At 37.0% G+C, this 17235-nt stretch overlaps 1 protein-coding gene across 3 annotated transcripts in view; it reads right to left on the reverse strand.

The window, feature by feature from the left end:
• Positions 1–17235, reverse strand: part of dnah7 (dynein, axonemal, heavy chain 7) — an 81728-nt gene that overhangs the window by 38559 nt on the left and 25934 nt on the right. For all 3 annotated transcript variants that reach the window (XM_088605626.1, XM_088605624.1, XM_088605625.1), the window contains exons 27-40: positions 16694–16906; positions 16315–16413; positions 15986–16234; positions 14576–14725; positions 14011–14193; positions 11430–11606; positions 10514–10645; positions 9566–9787; positions 7270–7467; positions 5381–5536; positions 4669–4837; positions 4200–4326; positions 2950–3169; positions 527–1399 (exon numbers count right to left, since the gene is read on the reverse strand). In XM_088605626.1, the coding sequence (XP_088461752.1) occupies positions 527–1399; positions 2950–3169; positions 4200–4326; positions 4669–4837; positions 5381–5536; positions 7270–7467; positions 9566–9787; positions 10514–10645; positions 11430–11606; positions 14011–14193; positions 14576–14725; positions 15986–16234; positions 16315–16413; positions 16694–16906 (3168 nt within the window). The remainder of the gene's footprint in view (positions 1–526; positions 1400–2949; positions 3170–4199; positions 4327–4668; positions 4838–5380; positions 5537–7269; positions 7468–9565; positions 9788–10513; positions 10646–11429; positions 11607–14010; positions 14194–14575; positions 14726–15985; positions 16235–16314; positions 16414–16693; positions 16907–17235) is intronic.

A 17235-nucleotide genomic window follows, 5' to 3' on the forward strand; every position in this document is an offset into this window, starting at 1 on the left:
CATAGGCCATTATGTAGACGTAGGGGTGTAACCCCGGCGTCCTGGCCAAATTTCCCATTGGCCCTTACCATTCATGGCCTCCTAATAATCCCCCTCTATGAATTGGCTACATTACTCTGCTCTCCTCCCCACTGATATCTGATGTGTGGTGAGCGTTCTGGCGCACTATGGCTGCTGTCGCATCATCCAGGCGGATGCCGCACATTGGTGGTGGTGGAGGGGAGTCCCCATTACCTGTAAAGCGCTTTGAGTGGAGTGTCCGGAAAAAGCTATATAAGTGTAAGCAATTATTAATTATATTGCTACAGAAACACACTGATACATTTTATGACCTAGAAAAATCAGATGGAGAAAAAAACATGGAGAGGCTTTAAGAAGCAAATGTTATTGGTTAAAGATACTTGTTGCATTTTTAATGCATTTCAGTATATGTAATTACCTATGAACATAAGAAAAAAATTGATACTCTTCACAATGTTAAACTAACGATAACAAGACTTTGAGCAGTTGAACCTGCAAGTTGTACCTGGAACCAGTTGATAGTACAGCAGTTGATAAGAGCAGGGAAGCGTCGCAGGCGATTGCGGAAGGTGTCCCCAATGGGGCTCATGGCTAGCACCACATGTAGCTGACTCCGACAGCGCTCTAGGAACATGTTGAAGAGTGCAAGGGGGCTGCCATCTGTCTGCTTGTCCCGATCACGTTGACGGTCCAGCACACGCATACGCTCACAGATCTCCTGCTTCTCATCTACAGCGAATAGATTGGGGACCTCGCCTGTGTTCAGCAGGTTGCTGATGTCTTCCAGAAAGGACTCCTTCTTAATCTGTGTGTCAGTGAAGAGGAACACACCATGTGTCTCCCCTTCTGTTGACTTTCTCAGGATGTGTTTCAGGTCCTCCCGCCACTCAGAAGAGCCATAGCTCTTGGAAATCTCCACCTGGAAAAGCTCAGTTTCAGCCATGTGGGCAGCCAGGCGGGTGAGGGACTGCCGCCCACTCCCACCCACTCCCACCAGCAGGGCATGACCACGAGGCTGCTTCAGCACACGGGAAATGCGACACACATGCTCAATGGCAAAGCGGAACAGAACCAAGTTCATGGGCTTCTTGCTGATATTGTTGAACTCCTCCAGGTGAGTCTCCACCACCTGCCTCAGCTGGTCCAGGTTGCCCACCTCTCTGTAATTTCGGTCCTCACCCTTGGGATCATGAAAGTCACAGAACATGAGGCTGCGCAGATCATCCTCTGTCACCTTCCCATCCTCAGCCTGAGCAAGGTGACGAAAGAGTTGGTGGAAGTCTTCACGCATATGACTCTGGCACACCTCTTGCAGGTAACCGACCACCCATGAGCGGTCAGAGTTGTCCACCAGCCTATCATAATATACCCTCAGCACCTGCAGTGAATGAAAACAGGTAGCCCATCCACATTAATGAGCAGAGCAGAAACTGCAGATCATTGTCTACAATATTGCAGTTCTACATGACTTAAAAACTGATTTTATTTACTTCCAGTGCTATGAAGTTTCTGCAAAAGAGTTATACAACACAGAAAAAAAAGACAGAGACAAAAGAATGTAAAAACAATAATGATAAACTTTTTTCCAGGTAAGCCCTGAGGCAAACAAAATGCCTAGTTCATGTTAATGTATTTCCCATAAATTTCTTGCCATACTGTATGTACTGTATATGATCGGCCAAATCCAGTCAAACTGGTCAATGTAAGTTAGATGTAATGCACAATGTGACAATCTTTTAATTTCTATCTTTTACTAGATAGTTTTACTATTACTATCTACTAATCTTTTAATAAAACTATGGAATGTCTTTCTATTCATATAATCAACACAAAATCATTCAGTTATATTAACTGAAGGTGAAAAAAAAACTTTTGGGAACTTCTATGAATTTTCAACTAACATGTAAAACTAATGTATAAAACAGATTCAATATATATTATATTGAACAGTATAGAAGTTTAATGAAAATTAAAAATAGCTGATATTCTTATATCATATTTAATATGATGTATTTTCTATTTTATCCTAATTAAATTTATTCCAGTTTTCACTTGGCATAATATTTGATCACCTGCTGGGTAAACTGGCACTTTGCCTCTTTATTCTCTATAAAATGTCTGATTTTGTTATTGATATATAAAACATGAGATACAACCTATTCAGTATTCACAATACAACATACTAAGTCTTGATAATTTCATAAATTATTCATATGCAGTTCTGGTTTAAAGTCTCAGAATGACCTTGGACTTCCACAATCAGAGTATTTCTTTTTCTTACTTTTGCTCCTATTATAATAACAGCACTACCAGAGCAGCTGTTGAAAAAAGCTGCATACCATCATGATGTTATAAACAATTTTCAGAGTTTTTTACTTGGGAACTTTCTTGGAATTAGATACTAGATAGCATTAAAAGAACACCATCATTTAAAAAAAGTATAAAAGTACAACTACAGCAATAACAGAATATCAAGGGTTAGAAGGGTTCGAATATATTGTTCAGAATTTTGGATGATTTAATTTTTATTAGATTATTAAAATTGTGTTTTTGTTTGGAGTCATTAACAACAAATGTATTGCTCTGTTTAGAATTAATTGATCAGAAAGAATGTAATATTGTTTTTCTTGCCCTGAAAGAAAATTCAACATGGCACTCGTTAACTTCTTTGACTCGATTTGTTAGTAATATAGTGGAGTTAGTAAGTTTGTTAGTAATATGTCTGAAGCTCATACTTGGTTTTCCTTTAAGAAATGGCACAACGAGATACTTGAATCATTATGCTTCTAAATACTAAATGGGCCAGATGGGCCAAACAGTCTCCTCTCATTTGTAACCCTTGTTTATGTTCTTATGTAATGTATCATATATCATACAACAAAATTGTACACTGTTATATATATATATGACAAACTTTTAAAAAACAACCTCGTGCACCCAGAGGCGCTTGATAGCAGCAGGGATGTCGGCAGTCTCGGGTCGTGACAAGCAGATGCCCTGGATGACACGTGAGAAGTCCCGCAAGTTGAAGAGATAATGGGACTTGGCTGGTGTGGGCAGCAGATTCTTGGAGGCCTCCTTGTATACAGCCATAGTACTATGGATCACCAGAGGAGTGAGCACGGCAAACTCTTTAGGAAAGCTAAACCTGTGTCCAGGATAGAAGACGGAAGACAATCAGATTCAAGTGCTGCTTTTGTGTGCAGATACATTTGTCCAGCAAAAAAGTGAGTTTTCATCTCTGGATTTTAAGCAAATCTAATAATTCATAATAATACACGTTAAGGAAACATAAATATTTTCACAGTAAAGTAAGTGTGCAGTCAGTCGAACAACTGAAGCCCTGGCCAAGCAACCTATAAAAATTAAGCTAGAAATGTTCACTGGATTTTACCATTTTTTAGAAAATCACAGTTATATAGTCATATAATCACTGTTTACTCTAGATTTGTAATCCGCTACCAGCCTTTTAAGAAGTCAGTAAGTCTGTCAATCCTTAAAATGGAGGGTTTTCTATTCCCCTCCATTTTAAAACTGAAAAGCCTTCAGTTTGGTAATGAGTAAGCCTTTATATTATGCAGGGCCTAACTCTGCTTAAAACTAGGAAGATTCTTTTCTTTAAATTTAGTTTTCAGACATAGAGCAGCACAATGTTGTTTTCTTTTATAAAAATAGTTTTAAAGTTTGTCCACCTTGCCTGGTATAACTTTCTCTAGAACACGCTCAGAATGCAGCTAAACTAAACTGCTGGTGGATAATCACAGTTTTATGTAATTACTGCATCTGCTGCTTGCTCGGATAAAATATTTGCCTGCTCCGCACTTCCGCTGATGCTGTGAGGGAATATATCGGAATAAGGAAAATTATTTTGACAAGAGTGGAAAAGATACTGGAAAATAGATATGTGTAAACTTTCCTTTCCTTCTGTTTCCTTTATTCTAGTGTAATTCAAATCCATACAGCAGTTACCAGGTTTGATTGTTCCAACATATATTGGAGGTTTGAGTTACAAAATATACAGTATATTGGAGGTTAGAACGGGGAGCTGCTCAGTGAGTGACTGCTGCAAAAGAACTGGTAAAGGTTAATTACACTGTTTTCACAACTGAAGAAGACTCAAGTTTCTTCTTTCTACTTTCTTAAGGTAAGGTATTTCCACAAAATAAACATTTCCATACCGTATGGTGAGATGCCAGTCTAGAATCCTGGAGAAGATGGTATACATGGATTTTTCATCAAATTCATTGATAGTAACCGTGTTGAAATGGCGCAAGAAACGTGGTGTGACTGGATTTCTTCCACCCCCTAAGAAGAAACAGAGGTACAGTATAAATAATTATTGTATTGAATATATTTTACTTTGCAGAAAAATATAGTTTAAAAATAATATCAGAAGTAAATCAGAAGTAAAATATTAAGAATAACATAAATAAACAAGTTTTCATTTCAGGTGGCTGATGGATAACCTTCACAGGAGAGAGAAATACATACTCAGAAATACAAATACTCAGTTCAAAAATTGAGACGGACAGTTATTGCTACTACTTTTACAACCTCTTTAAAGTATAGTATGTACAGTAAACTTTAAGTATTAGAACTGAGAACATTAGTAGGAGAGCACAGAACATGTCATAATGCATCACTCACCAGGGGGTCCCATTGCACACATGATCTGGATGTCTACCAGTTTGAGCATAGAGCAGTCTTTCATATCATACCAGTTCCAATGGTCCAACCATTGTCGCAGTAACTCTACTGGTGGCTGGGCACCATATACCTCACGTGCTGGCATGTTAACATCATCCACAAACACCACCTGCAACATACAGATATAAGCACAATTAGACTAAAGAAATTCATTGCATCGCTTCAATGAGATATTTCACAGAATGAGAGTCTTATACTCCTACAGTACACTGCACCCTTGAAATTCACTTTCACTTTCATTATTATGAATGCAAAAAACATTGCACTGAATGCTACAGAGATAACAAACTACTTTTTAAAGGGTTTTGTTTTGAACTGCAAGCTGGACCATATCTGATCTTCTCTAGAAAAAAAAAAAATATTTGAGTTATTTGTTTTCATTCACAAAAATGAAAATGTACACATTGTATTAAGCTATTAATTACTGCTGCATGTTACCTTAAGAATATTATTACTGTATTTCTTTGTAGTGGACTCAGCATTGTACATACAGTATAACCATACATCTAAAGACAATGAATTCACTAGTATATGTGGATAATGAAGCTTTAAGAGGTGCTCTGAATTTTATCTTACATTTTTTTATATTTACTTAATGTCTTGCTCCTGTTGTTAGGTGCATGATGAGGTGATGAAGCATGCAGAGCCTTACCGTTTTCTTCCCCAAGGGTGGCCCAAAGACACCCTTCCTTCGTTTATCTAGTTTGGACATGATAATGTTCTGGGTTTGTGCAGCTGTGGTCTGGGCTGAGAAGTTAATGAGCAATGGCATGTAGATGTCCTTGTTAAGGCGGTTTAACAAGAAATCCTGCAGAGAAGAATTCAGTTTTAGAATATGCGCTCAGCAGGCACCCCATACATTTCAACAGCTGACTTTTGATTTCACATGTAGTCATGAAACTAAAAAAGTGAAAAGAAGTTGAAAAGGATAGGTGTTAAGATGAATGGATGCATTGATACAAGCAGATATTTCATCCTAGAAAAGCAAATAAAGAAATCTTTGTTGTAGTGCTTTATTTTTCAAATACCACCTAAGGTTTATTCAGATACGCTACATTTTCTCAATTCCCCATGAGGTACAGGTACTGTATGAACACAGTTATATATTCTTAACATCTATGCATCATAGATTGTTGGTGGTGGAGGGGAGTCCCCATTACCTGTAAAGCGCCTTGAGTGGGGTGTCCAGAAAAGCGCTACATAAGTGTAAGTTATTATTATTATTATTATTATTATTATTATTATTATTATCTATAAGCTTGTATCCTGGTGAATATTGAGGTGCTCAGGAGCACAAGGTGTAAAGTGGGACTAAGAGTGCATGACTGCTCTTCCCCTAGTTGAGATGTGGAGATGCCAGTGCATTACAGTAAAGAAATCAAAGCATCAAATGATATACAAATGATATTCATTAATAACACTCTGCTTCTCTTCTGTTATCATATATAATATTATTTTCATAGGTTACAGAAATAATTGTGCTAAAACATGAATTTCAATATGCTGATTTCCTCAAATGTGTATTATAAAGCAATGGAAAACTGCCCAATAATAAGAAAGGAGTGTATTTACAAAAAAACACTTGATGTTTAATCAATAAAGCTAAATTTGATAGATTCCAACAAGCTTTTTTTGCTCAGAAATGTTATAATGTTTCCTTGCAATCTCCCCATTGAGCTGAAAATAGACGCACAATACATGCAATCCCCAGCTTGCATTTAATTCACCCATCAATTTCATTAGTGCCAAAGGCAAGTTACTAGTGTACACTGTCATCAGTTTTAAGTTGTGAGCTCATTTATCACTGAGAGTCCCTCCTGCTATGAAAGAGACATCATAAATTACCAGGAGAGGTATCAGAAAAATGGGACGATCCAGGCAAAACCTCTAGTCCTCATTTCCTTAACTGTTAACAATACCAGCAGCTGCAGGGTTCGGCTTTATCATGAATTTAGATTAGTACTGCAGGACTAAGGTAAATAGCTCACAGATTCTACCTAGCGGCTACTAATTCTGGTGTACCACCTACGAAGAGAACTATTGTTGTGTGAAAAAACTAAAACATGTCTTTCTGATTGATAGAAGGATATAATGTAATCAGCAGAATTTACTTCCATGCATAGATTTACACAAGAAACACTAATTAACTATTATCGTTTCAAAGAAAGTTAGAAGCTGGATCAGAAAAGATCAGCGTCTCAGTGTTAACCTAATATTTAGTAGCACTTGCATAAAACAAAATGGAATTAAAAACTATCTGGGAAATATAAACCCAAACTCAGGACTGAAAACAGTGCCACACTATGTTCAGTACAATGTTCTCTGCCAACACTACCAACCTTTCATATGCAGACATTCAGAAATTCACTGCATACAAACTAATTCGGTGCCCTTTGAAAGCAAAGACTCTAGAGGTACATTACTGAAAGATCATGAAAAATGAAATGAAGCTAAGGAAAGAGGTAAAAATGGTTTAAGCAGCCAAACCCACAAGCTCATTAACAGGCAAAGGTGACCTTTGAAGGGTCCATTGACACTTACAATGATGTAAACGCTCTTCCCTGTGCCCGTAGGCCCAATGAACACCGTAGGTTTCTGGTGAGTAATCAGGAGCTCCATCAGAGCAGTGTAGCGGACTGTGTCTAGGGTTGGCACGATGATTTCATTAAATTGCACATCCCGTGGGATAGATGGTGCAGATTTCAGCTCTTCAGTCCAGAGCTCCCATCTCCCAACACCCTGCCAAAAGAAGTAAATTATACATTCTTTGTCCCAGGGAGGAATAAAGCTGTTTAACTCTAGGGCTAATGGTATTAATATTGTTCAACTCATAAAAATAGTACTTTTCCTAACTTACAGCTTTGAAGATTGGTTGGAAAAATGATTATTCATAACTAGGAAAAGGATTATGTTGGTAGATTACCCCTGCAACTTATTTGTTTACTAAATCTAATAGGATCCTAAAATGGCACTAAGTAGCACCCTTGGATAATTTTGTTTAACTAAGTGGAGCTAGTTAAGTCATAGGCGGGCATATATATGTGTATATCCTCATTTAAACAATTACAGAAGGCTGAGTACAATATTTATTAAACATGGAGAAAATGACCTGAAAGATCAGAGGAAGCTGTCTCTCTAAGGCTCAGTCTCCTGTTGATATTCTACTGAGTTTCTGGCATATCTCTGCTGGTCCTCCCCAAGGTGGAAACTTGAGTTAAACCCAGAAATATCCTCTTTTCTTTTAACTCTTCTCATTTAAGCTTCTTATCACAGCTGGTAGCCCAGTACAAATAATCCTGACGTTCCTAAACTACCACTTTCATCTACCGTACTATAACCAGCTTCAGTCACCTAATGCACTAGCTTATTTACACACTACAGGAACATAGCGTAATTTTCCAGTTTTAATGTTGGCTTTACATTTGGGAAAACACACTGATGGGTGCAGGTCTTCAAGTCCTTTACAGTTCAGTGGAGTTACATTCCAGTCCTGAAATTGATCTATAGCTGTCTGACTTTGATTGCAAAGCTCTTATTTTCTATCAGCATTTTAAAATTGTTGTATGATTTTAGAAATAGAAATGAAATTGCATTCACATACTATAAGTAATTTTTGAATGATATATCAACTAGAAAATGCCAAAACGCCAGTTTGAAGTCAAGCTAATCATCTCAAATTTACATTGGTCAATAACGAATTTTTCACTTTTGCTAGGCAAATTCCTTCAAGAACATTATTTCTTGAAGGTATATTGAGGCCAATCTACATGCAGGGCCAGAGCCAACTTTACTTCTTGAGGAGGTGTGTGTAGTAAGATGCTTCATTCTGTATGTTCTATCAGTCGGTTGTAGTGAGTGCCATTTTCTACGCTGTGGTGTGCTGGGGCTCAGGGATAAGAGCAGGGGATGCTAACTGGTTGAACAAGCTCATCTGATCTGGACCCCATGGAGGTAGTGGCTGAGAGGAGAATGGTGTCCAAATTAATGGCCATCATGGACAATGTCTCCTATCCCCTCTATGACATGCTTGTGAGAATAAAGACCACGTTCAGCAATAGGCTGATCCAACCACGGTGTGATAGGGAGTGCTACAGAAGGTCATTCTTGCCTTCTGCCATTACACTTTACAACTCATCCACTGTGTGTGTGGGCAGGGACAACACTGACGTGTTTTTGGAGTAAACACTAATTCTCTGTTTACAGCTGGTGTTCCTGTTTACACCTGCTGTGCTATGTATGCTGGGCATCTACTGTTGCACTGTAATGTCCCTCACACAATTAATAAAGTGTCTGTCTTTCTTAACACCAGTGTTCTTTCACAGTAAAGATATTAAGATAATACAAATTGAAAACTGAAACAACAATATACAGAAAAGCATTGTCACACCCAGTACACCTAGAGGGCGCTCTACTTCTGTCCTATTCCTAGTTCCCTGAGATTATTCATGTCTTTCTGGTGTGTCTTGTTGTGTAGCCTATTTACTTCCTGTGTCTGCTCTGCTCCTCGCTCAGCATTGAGGTTCGGATGTCCTGAGACCCGCCTAGCAGGTCGCTCCTGTCCATGGCCTGAGGGCATAAGTTTCTATACGGTATTTCCTGAACAGCTGAGCCCGGGCTAACCCCCGTCTTGCCGCTATAAATAGGGTCTTTATCGCTCTCTTGCCATTACACGGTCGTCCCTTCCGACATCCGTGACAAGCATGGCCCACCATTTTAATTTTTATGGGACAATCAAATGCACATCAGTTAATAAAACATTAAAATAACTGGAACAAAATTAGGGGATTCCAGCAAAAACTCAAGGCAAGGTGTGTAAATGAGTGGCAGTGGCTCTGACCTGTTTAATGAATTTGTATTCATACAGTGTGCCTTCTGTGGGCAGTGACACAGTGAGCGGCTTGGCTGGAGGTTCCACATGTTCCAAGATGCCAAAGCGAGTCCTGGTTTCCTCACTTAATGGCCCCTCTAGAACTTCTCTGACCAGTTTGTCAAACTTCTGTCGTCCTTCCTCAACACAGCTGGCTCCCACAGACCATACCAGGGAAAATACAAAGATCCCCTGAACAGAAACATGGATGAATTAAGAACTGATGCGAAAAATGGGCTCCTCCAGGTAACAAAGGATGCTGTAGGACATATGGTCAACCTTTCTTTGCACAGACATCTCAACTGACATTTTTTTCTACTCTCCAGTGTGGAATTCTGTAATTGTTCCTTACAGCCTGTATGCTATGGAGGTTCCACACTGAAATTTTTCTATTTATCATACCTGCATTAAGAAAAAATGCATAAGAAAACTATTCAGCCCCAATGTTCTGTTAGAAGATTAGTAAAATAGTGAATCTAAAGCTTAATCCAGCATTTTTGTTTTAAAGAAACCCCAAGTTTGTGCCTCAGCAAGCTGGTTGGGAAACCAATAGACACCAAGCATATTGGAGAACTGCTGACATTAATCAAACTAAAATAGGTAAATCAATTGAAAAGATATTGAATAAACATGGTCAGTACTTTCTAATGTTAAAAATGTCTTAGATGTATTACATTTTTTTAAAGACACAAAATACCATTGGATAAAATGAAAACATACATCAAGAGTTGAAGTACTCAGTCAAGGATTTAGAAAGGCATGATAAAACAAATAGAAGATCCTCTTCAGCTCTAGATAATTGCATACACTTTTGAGCCATTAACATCTGGCTTAGTTTTTCAAGCAAAATAAAAGTCACACGGAGACAATGCCCTTGAAACAAGAAAAGATGTAAAGAGCCTATTTTAACCAACCTACCTCCAGCCATGAGCAGATGTCCCTTTCATTCATACTTTTTATCTGGGATTCATCTTTGAACTCATCCATCATACAGTCAATGAGATTCATCAGAGACCGAACAAGGTTGGTGTCTGAAGTCGGGGACAGTTCCTAAAGTAACAAGTTAAAAAAATGACATATTAATCACAGTAACCAGTGCATATACACTTTGCTCATGCTGAAACTAATCATATATTTTAAGTTATACTGGAGAAGCTAAACTACTGAGCTAAAGTTTCTTCTAATATAAGTCAGTTTAATCAAAGTATAAAGTACTTTCATAAGGTTTACCAATAGAAATTAGACAATATTTATTTAGAACTTTATCATTATTACTGTCATTGTTTATATTTACACATATAGTCATAAAAATGTTTATCTGGATTACACCAAAAAAATAATATTCAATGAAAGTGCCTATTTCCCAATTCTCATGTTCTCTGCCCTCAGTTATCCTTTGTTGTGTACCCTTTTTTTTTTCAGCCATGTACTGTACCTGTTCTCTCTGTTCCTCACACCTAAAGAAGGGTCAACAGCCGAAACATTGTATTCTTTCTTTCTACTTTCCAGTGTGGAATTCACCTCTACTTGTTCCTTATAGCCTGTATGCTGTGGAGGTTCCACACAGAAATAATTCTATTTATTTACTTTCCATGTAGCAAGGTTTCATCAGTCAGTTAAGCTCAAAAATCAAAATAAGTTTAGAAAATAAATATATTTTCTTAGCCAGCAGAAAATAATCTTCTCAGTTAAATGCCTCATCAAAAGAAAAAAACAATTCCTGCAGATAGATGAGTGGTATTTAGGAGGAAAGAGAAGCAGAACTGTTGTCTGCCTGAAGGTATTGCATAGGTGAGAATGAAAAATTAAAGAGTATACTCTTCATCTGAAGTACCTTGGTAGCTTTACGTATAAACTGCAGACAGGCTGGGACAATCCTATCAAAGAGTCCTGTGATGATGTCCTTGTGCATGGAGCTGACGGAAGGGGGCATGGTGTTTATCCAGGAGAGCATGAGGGGCCTCCAGCCCAATATATGGGGCTCCATGTAGATCATACCACATCGGGACACCTGTAGGTCACACAAATCAAGAAAATTGCTGGTGAGACAGCTAAGAGATAAGCAATCTAATATGTAGCAATAGCTAAGAAGATGAACATAGGACCACTTTGCACAACATTTTTAATACCTACCTGCTTCAATATAAAATAATTAAAGGACTAAACATTTACCCACAAATATTTATTTTGGTTTTCAATAAATCATATTTGATAGATGGACATTTAAAGATAACAAAAGCTACATTTAATGTTATAAGCCTAAAATGTTGGAAATTCTCAATCAAATTGATAATAACTTTTTCCTAATTGTGTATCTGCCTACTTTGATCAACTTTCTCAACTCTACAGACACTGACGACCAAGTATAGACACAGATCATTAATAGAAGCTGTGGAAGCTTCACCATTCAATATTTATTTTAACATCTACTTTATACAAGGAATAGGATAAGCACATAAAAGTCTTTCTGAAATTTCTGTAATACTTCCTAAAAACCATGCGTGTTAATGTCATTGTTATTACAGTACTGAACTTAAGCTAAGATATGAATTAGAATAACAACTGAATCATTAATTCAATTAATTAACTGAATTAATTGTTAATCCAATAATTTTACATGGCTGACAAATAATGATCATCAAATGAATGTAAAGTATAACTCAAAGCATATGTGCTTTCAGAAAAAATAAAGTACAGTATACTGATTTAGGATATTGATTCAATGTTTTGGCTGTATTTTGATCATTCTTGACTGAGAATGATACACTTGAATGAGTTAGTCTTTTGCATGAACACTAAATCACCTCATTAGTGAGAGAGTTGATTGGGCACATGTTAAAGGCGTTTTAACTGTTGAATATCAAGTCTGGTCCATAATGAAAAAACACACACAATGTAACCAATATCCCCTGCTTATCAAGAGAACAACATCTTCATGCCATGAGAACATTGGGCTAAGCACGTGGTTGCATGCTGTGGAGCCAAGTCATTTTTCAGAGTTGAATCAAGGTTTTGTGTAGACTACTATCGTATAAGTCTGAATGTATAGCATAAACATGCAAAATGATATGTGAATTGGTGAGGAGGTCCTTACAGTCTGAACAAGAATGTATAGAAAACACACATTATTTCAGACTTGGAGCCTCCTTTAAATCTTTTTGTGTTTTGTACTTTTGCTTTTCAGTGTGGAATTAACCTCCATTTGTTCCTTGTAGCCTTGTGGCAGAATTCCTGATGCAGCCTCAGAGATTAAAATGCATTTATTTTTATTGTTAGCTGGTGTACAGTGCTTCTCTATTAAAACCCCTATTTATACATATATTTAGTAGTTTTCAGTAACTTCAATTCCTCAATTTCAAAGCAAAAACACAATGAATTAAAATAAATTATAGAATGAAGAACACCAAGTGATGGGATTCAGATGTGATCTTTTTTTTCTACAAATCTTTGGAGAGTTTGTGAAAAGGTTTAGATAGTCTTAATGAACCTCCCACACGAGACAGTCCTGCTTCTGAGAAGGGCTGATGTGCTCATGAGAAAAGCCTTCCTTGTCATCCATTAAAGCAGAGAATTCTCAGGGATTGGACAGAAATAGAATCTATCAGATGTATGAAACAAGGCTTTTGTGAGACTATGAATGTTGTAATTACATTGCTTTCTTTGTAACATGTGACTACAGTGATCAGAAAGAAGCTAATCTCCTTTAAATTCAGGCTTCAGAAATACATAAAAAGAAAATTCTGTCCATTATCAACCTTAATTGTGTTTTAACCTAGTTCAATAGTAGTGCATTAAGCTTGTTTAATAAGACCATCTCTGCTAGGGGATGGAAATCCTTAACAATGAAAATATAATGACTTTTTTGTAAAGGCTATAAGTTATCATTTCTGAAAAAAAAAAATCTCTAGTCATAACGATCATGTGTCAAAAAATATGATTACCAAGCAGTGTGTAACAAAAATTATGAAGTAGGTCATAGTACTCTTGCTATTGTAATATATAATAAGACATTAAGGCATTTTATAGTGTTACTGTATAATGTCTTTTGATGGGTTTATTTTTTAAGGGCTAAATTAACTGTGTGATGTATTAATCTTTCTCAGTGATGATCCTAATGAAGTTTAATGCTTACCTTTAAGTACAGAATAAATCTGAGTTATTGTTCATGGCAATCTTACTAAATAATTTAAACCTTTCTGTTATCCGCTTGAGACTACAGAACAAATCTCTGCACTTTCTAAACCAGCCCAGCTGCTTCATTATTTAAACATAAAAATGGTACTCCCATGTACAAAATAAAAACGCTACAAAGGCAATGTTCTGAATATCACAAGCCATTTGGATGGAGATTTTAACTTACTGTATATAAAGACATAATTCAACTGAATGTAACAATTCCTCAATGATTAACTTACTGTTGCAGGGGAAGCCACCTCTAGATCCATGGGCTCAAAGATAAGGCTCATTTGGGGAGACATCTGGATAATCTCTCCACTCATCAGGCACAGCTTCTTATTATCATCCAGCACTGTATTCATGTTCTCAATCCAAACTGCATCCACTGGCCCATCAAAGATCAGCCACTTTCTGTCTGGGGTCTGCAGCAAGAAGCAACAATATCCATCGTGGATTCATTGTGAAATTATGGTTTTCCCAATATCATATGAGGTAATATGAGGTGACAGTAGATGTGAAAGAGCATACACACATGAAGAGGCACAAAACATATACAACTGATAAAAGAATTTAATTTATCAAAAAGAAAATAACCTTGAAAGATTTTAAACTTCACATTACATTGAGACTGTCCAACATTAGGGCTTTTATTCAGTCTTATATGAATTTTCATAGAATCCATTTTATTTTGACTCCCCTTTAGGACCATTTTAGCCTTGTTCAATGGCTACATTTATCGGTAGAAGCACACTGTGAATTAAATATATAGTTTGAAGCCTGCATGTATTGTATATTACTGCTTACCTGGGAAGTAGCAAATGCTCTGTAGCTGACTGCTAGAATACCATCTGACCATTCATGTGAGACTGGGTCAAACTGGCCATAAAGCTGACCCATGGTGATGGACTTCGGATTGATCACTGTGATCTGAACCTTATTCTCGTCCATCAGGCCCTGTGTGAACAACACAAAAATATCTGTGTAGCTTTTCTATTTTTGATTATATTATACATGACTGTGGCTAAGGATCTGTGCCTGTGGCTGGAAGGTTGCCGTTTCAAGTCCTGTGGCTGGCAGAGAATTCCTACTCCATTGGGCCCCTGAGCAAGGCCCTTAACCCCAACTGCTCCAGGGGTGCTGTACAATGGCTGACCCTGTGCTCTGACCCCAAGCCTCTCTCCCTGCCTGTGTGTCTGTGTCTCATGGAGAGCACGCTGGGGTATGCGAAAAGACAACTTCCTAATGCAAGAAATTGTATGTGGCTAATAAAGTGATCTTATCTTATCAGGTTTTGAAGACAATAAAAAATATATTTTGAAAACTTTAAACAAACTTTCATAAATGTCAGTGCATCATTGAAAATCGTTTCTTCTTTTAGCTTTATAAATGCTTCAGTATTTTTTTTCTTTTCCCTTATCACTAAGTGTTCTATGCAAAAGAACAGAAGAGGAAAAAAACCCAAAAGCAATTTAATAAAGATCTCTGGAGGACAGTTTCTTTATACAGTATGTGAAAAAGTTGTCTCAGAGACGAGCGCCAAAAAATACACAAAAACACAATGCGTGATGTTTACAGTATGTAAACCATAATAAATAAATTACTCTAATAGTCAGATTGTAGAACAATCTGATTTCTCACTAGTTCTTTGAGAAGTCTGGCACTCTAAATCTTTGCCCACCTAAATGCTTAAATGTTCATGTATTCTAAGCCATTTATCCTTGACATCAGAAGAGAATTAGTCATAACAATAGCAAATTGCAAACAGCACACTTTTAGTTCACTTTTTCCTTTAGAGCAGTTATTTACAACATTTTTTTTAAACATTCAAATGATAATACATATGAAATACATATGAAAGTATTGTTCAATCAATTTTTGGTTTATAAACCTGCCTGAGTTAAGGTGCTTTAAAATGCAAATATAAACACTATAACAATATTGCTGAAATATTTTTTTTATATGATATATATTAGCCTTCCCCTCACCTCTTGAGGATGGTGACGGTTGAGAGACACAAAAATATTAACAATAATAAGATCTGTTCATTGAAAAACAAGGCCAAGGTTTTCTGCAGGACGATCCTAAGGCAATGTGCTCCAAATGTCCTAGAGATCCTTTCCTTTTTTATTCATTTTTGGAGTTCCAAAGATTTAAAGCTATTTTCACATTACAAAATTGACCAACAGGAAAGTCGATAACTTTTAAACACAATACCTGTTCACAGATGTCATTGAGTGCAGCAGCCAGGACACGGTAAGCAGACGTTTTGCCACCAAAGGGCTCTCCAACAATCATAAAACCATGGCGCACAATCATCATTTCAAAGATCTGAAGGATCTTTTCTGCAAAGAAGTCTGTCACTTGAAGATTCATCTTTTTGCTGTTCTCCATGATGGCTTCCATCAGCAGTCGGTAATCTGGTTTAGGCAACTTCACCCCTGGAAAGAGGTCTGATGTGATCCCCTTCATGACAGAAATAAAAAAAGTAAATACTATACATCAGCTTTTTGGAATAAATGCACTATAACGCTAAACATGCTTACCTCAAAGAGTGGCAAATCATGGGCCAAGAACTTAGGAAGATTAACATCTATAATAGACCGTAGTAACAAAATGTCTTCATTTTCTTCAGGATACTTTAACTACAGCAGAAAAAGAAAAATGACATAATGAAAACTTTTTGAAATACTAAAGGGATCTTTTCATATTCCACCACCTTATAAGAGAGTTTTCGAAGATGTGAAAGGTTATTAATATACTTTTAGGATACAAATCTACAAGGAATGGCAATCAATAAATAATTGTATTCATAGATACTGTATAACAGATATAGATTTGGATAATTAACCTAAAATTTATTCTGAATTAGAGAAAAAGTGAAACAAACTGAATGAATGAAGACAGAGCAATATATCTCTTTACCTTAAGATTCCCTGCTGCAGTAAGGACTGACTTGACAGCCCTCATGCCATAGTCATAATGGTGCTGGGAGGAGAGCTGCTCAGAGCACAGCCGGTAAGTGGCCACGATCTTCACAGACAAGGGCCGAGCAGTGACAAAACCACAGGAGTACAGCACAATTTCTGCAATCATGGCGTAATCTGGCACCATCATAGCAACTGTCCGGAAGAGAGCCTAGAGGATTGTGAACACACATCTGTGAAGTCTTTATTATGTGACAATTTGTTCATGTATTAAGCATATTTGTGGGGGAAAAAGGGTTACAAAGGGAGAAAACTAAGCGACCATGTTGCAAGTGATCAGTACTGTAAATAATATCTTATTTTGTCAAAATAATAGAATCTAAAAAAACTGATTTGTATATTTTGATGTTACAATTAGAAGTGCTAGTACTAAACAGTATAACATTTTGCCATTTTGAGTGATAAAATAATTTGTGAGTGATAAAAAGGCAGAAAAACTGAAACTCAAACTGAGCTTGATTTATATCGTCAGAAAATCAC

This window comes from Lepisosteus platostomus, chromosome 14 (assembly GCF_059453375.1).
Source record: "Lepisosteus platostomus isolate fLepPlt1 chromosome 14, fLepPlt1.hap1, whole genome shotgun sequence".
In the NCBI taxonomy this organism is placed as follows: Eukaryota; Metazoa; Chordata; class Actinopteri; order Semionotiformes; family Lepisosteidae; genus Lepisosteus; species Lepisosteus platostomus.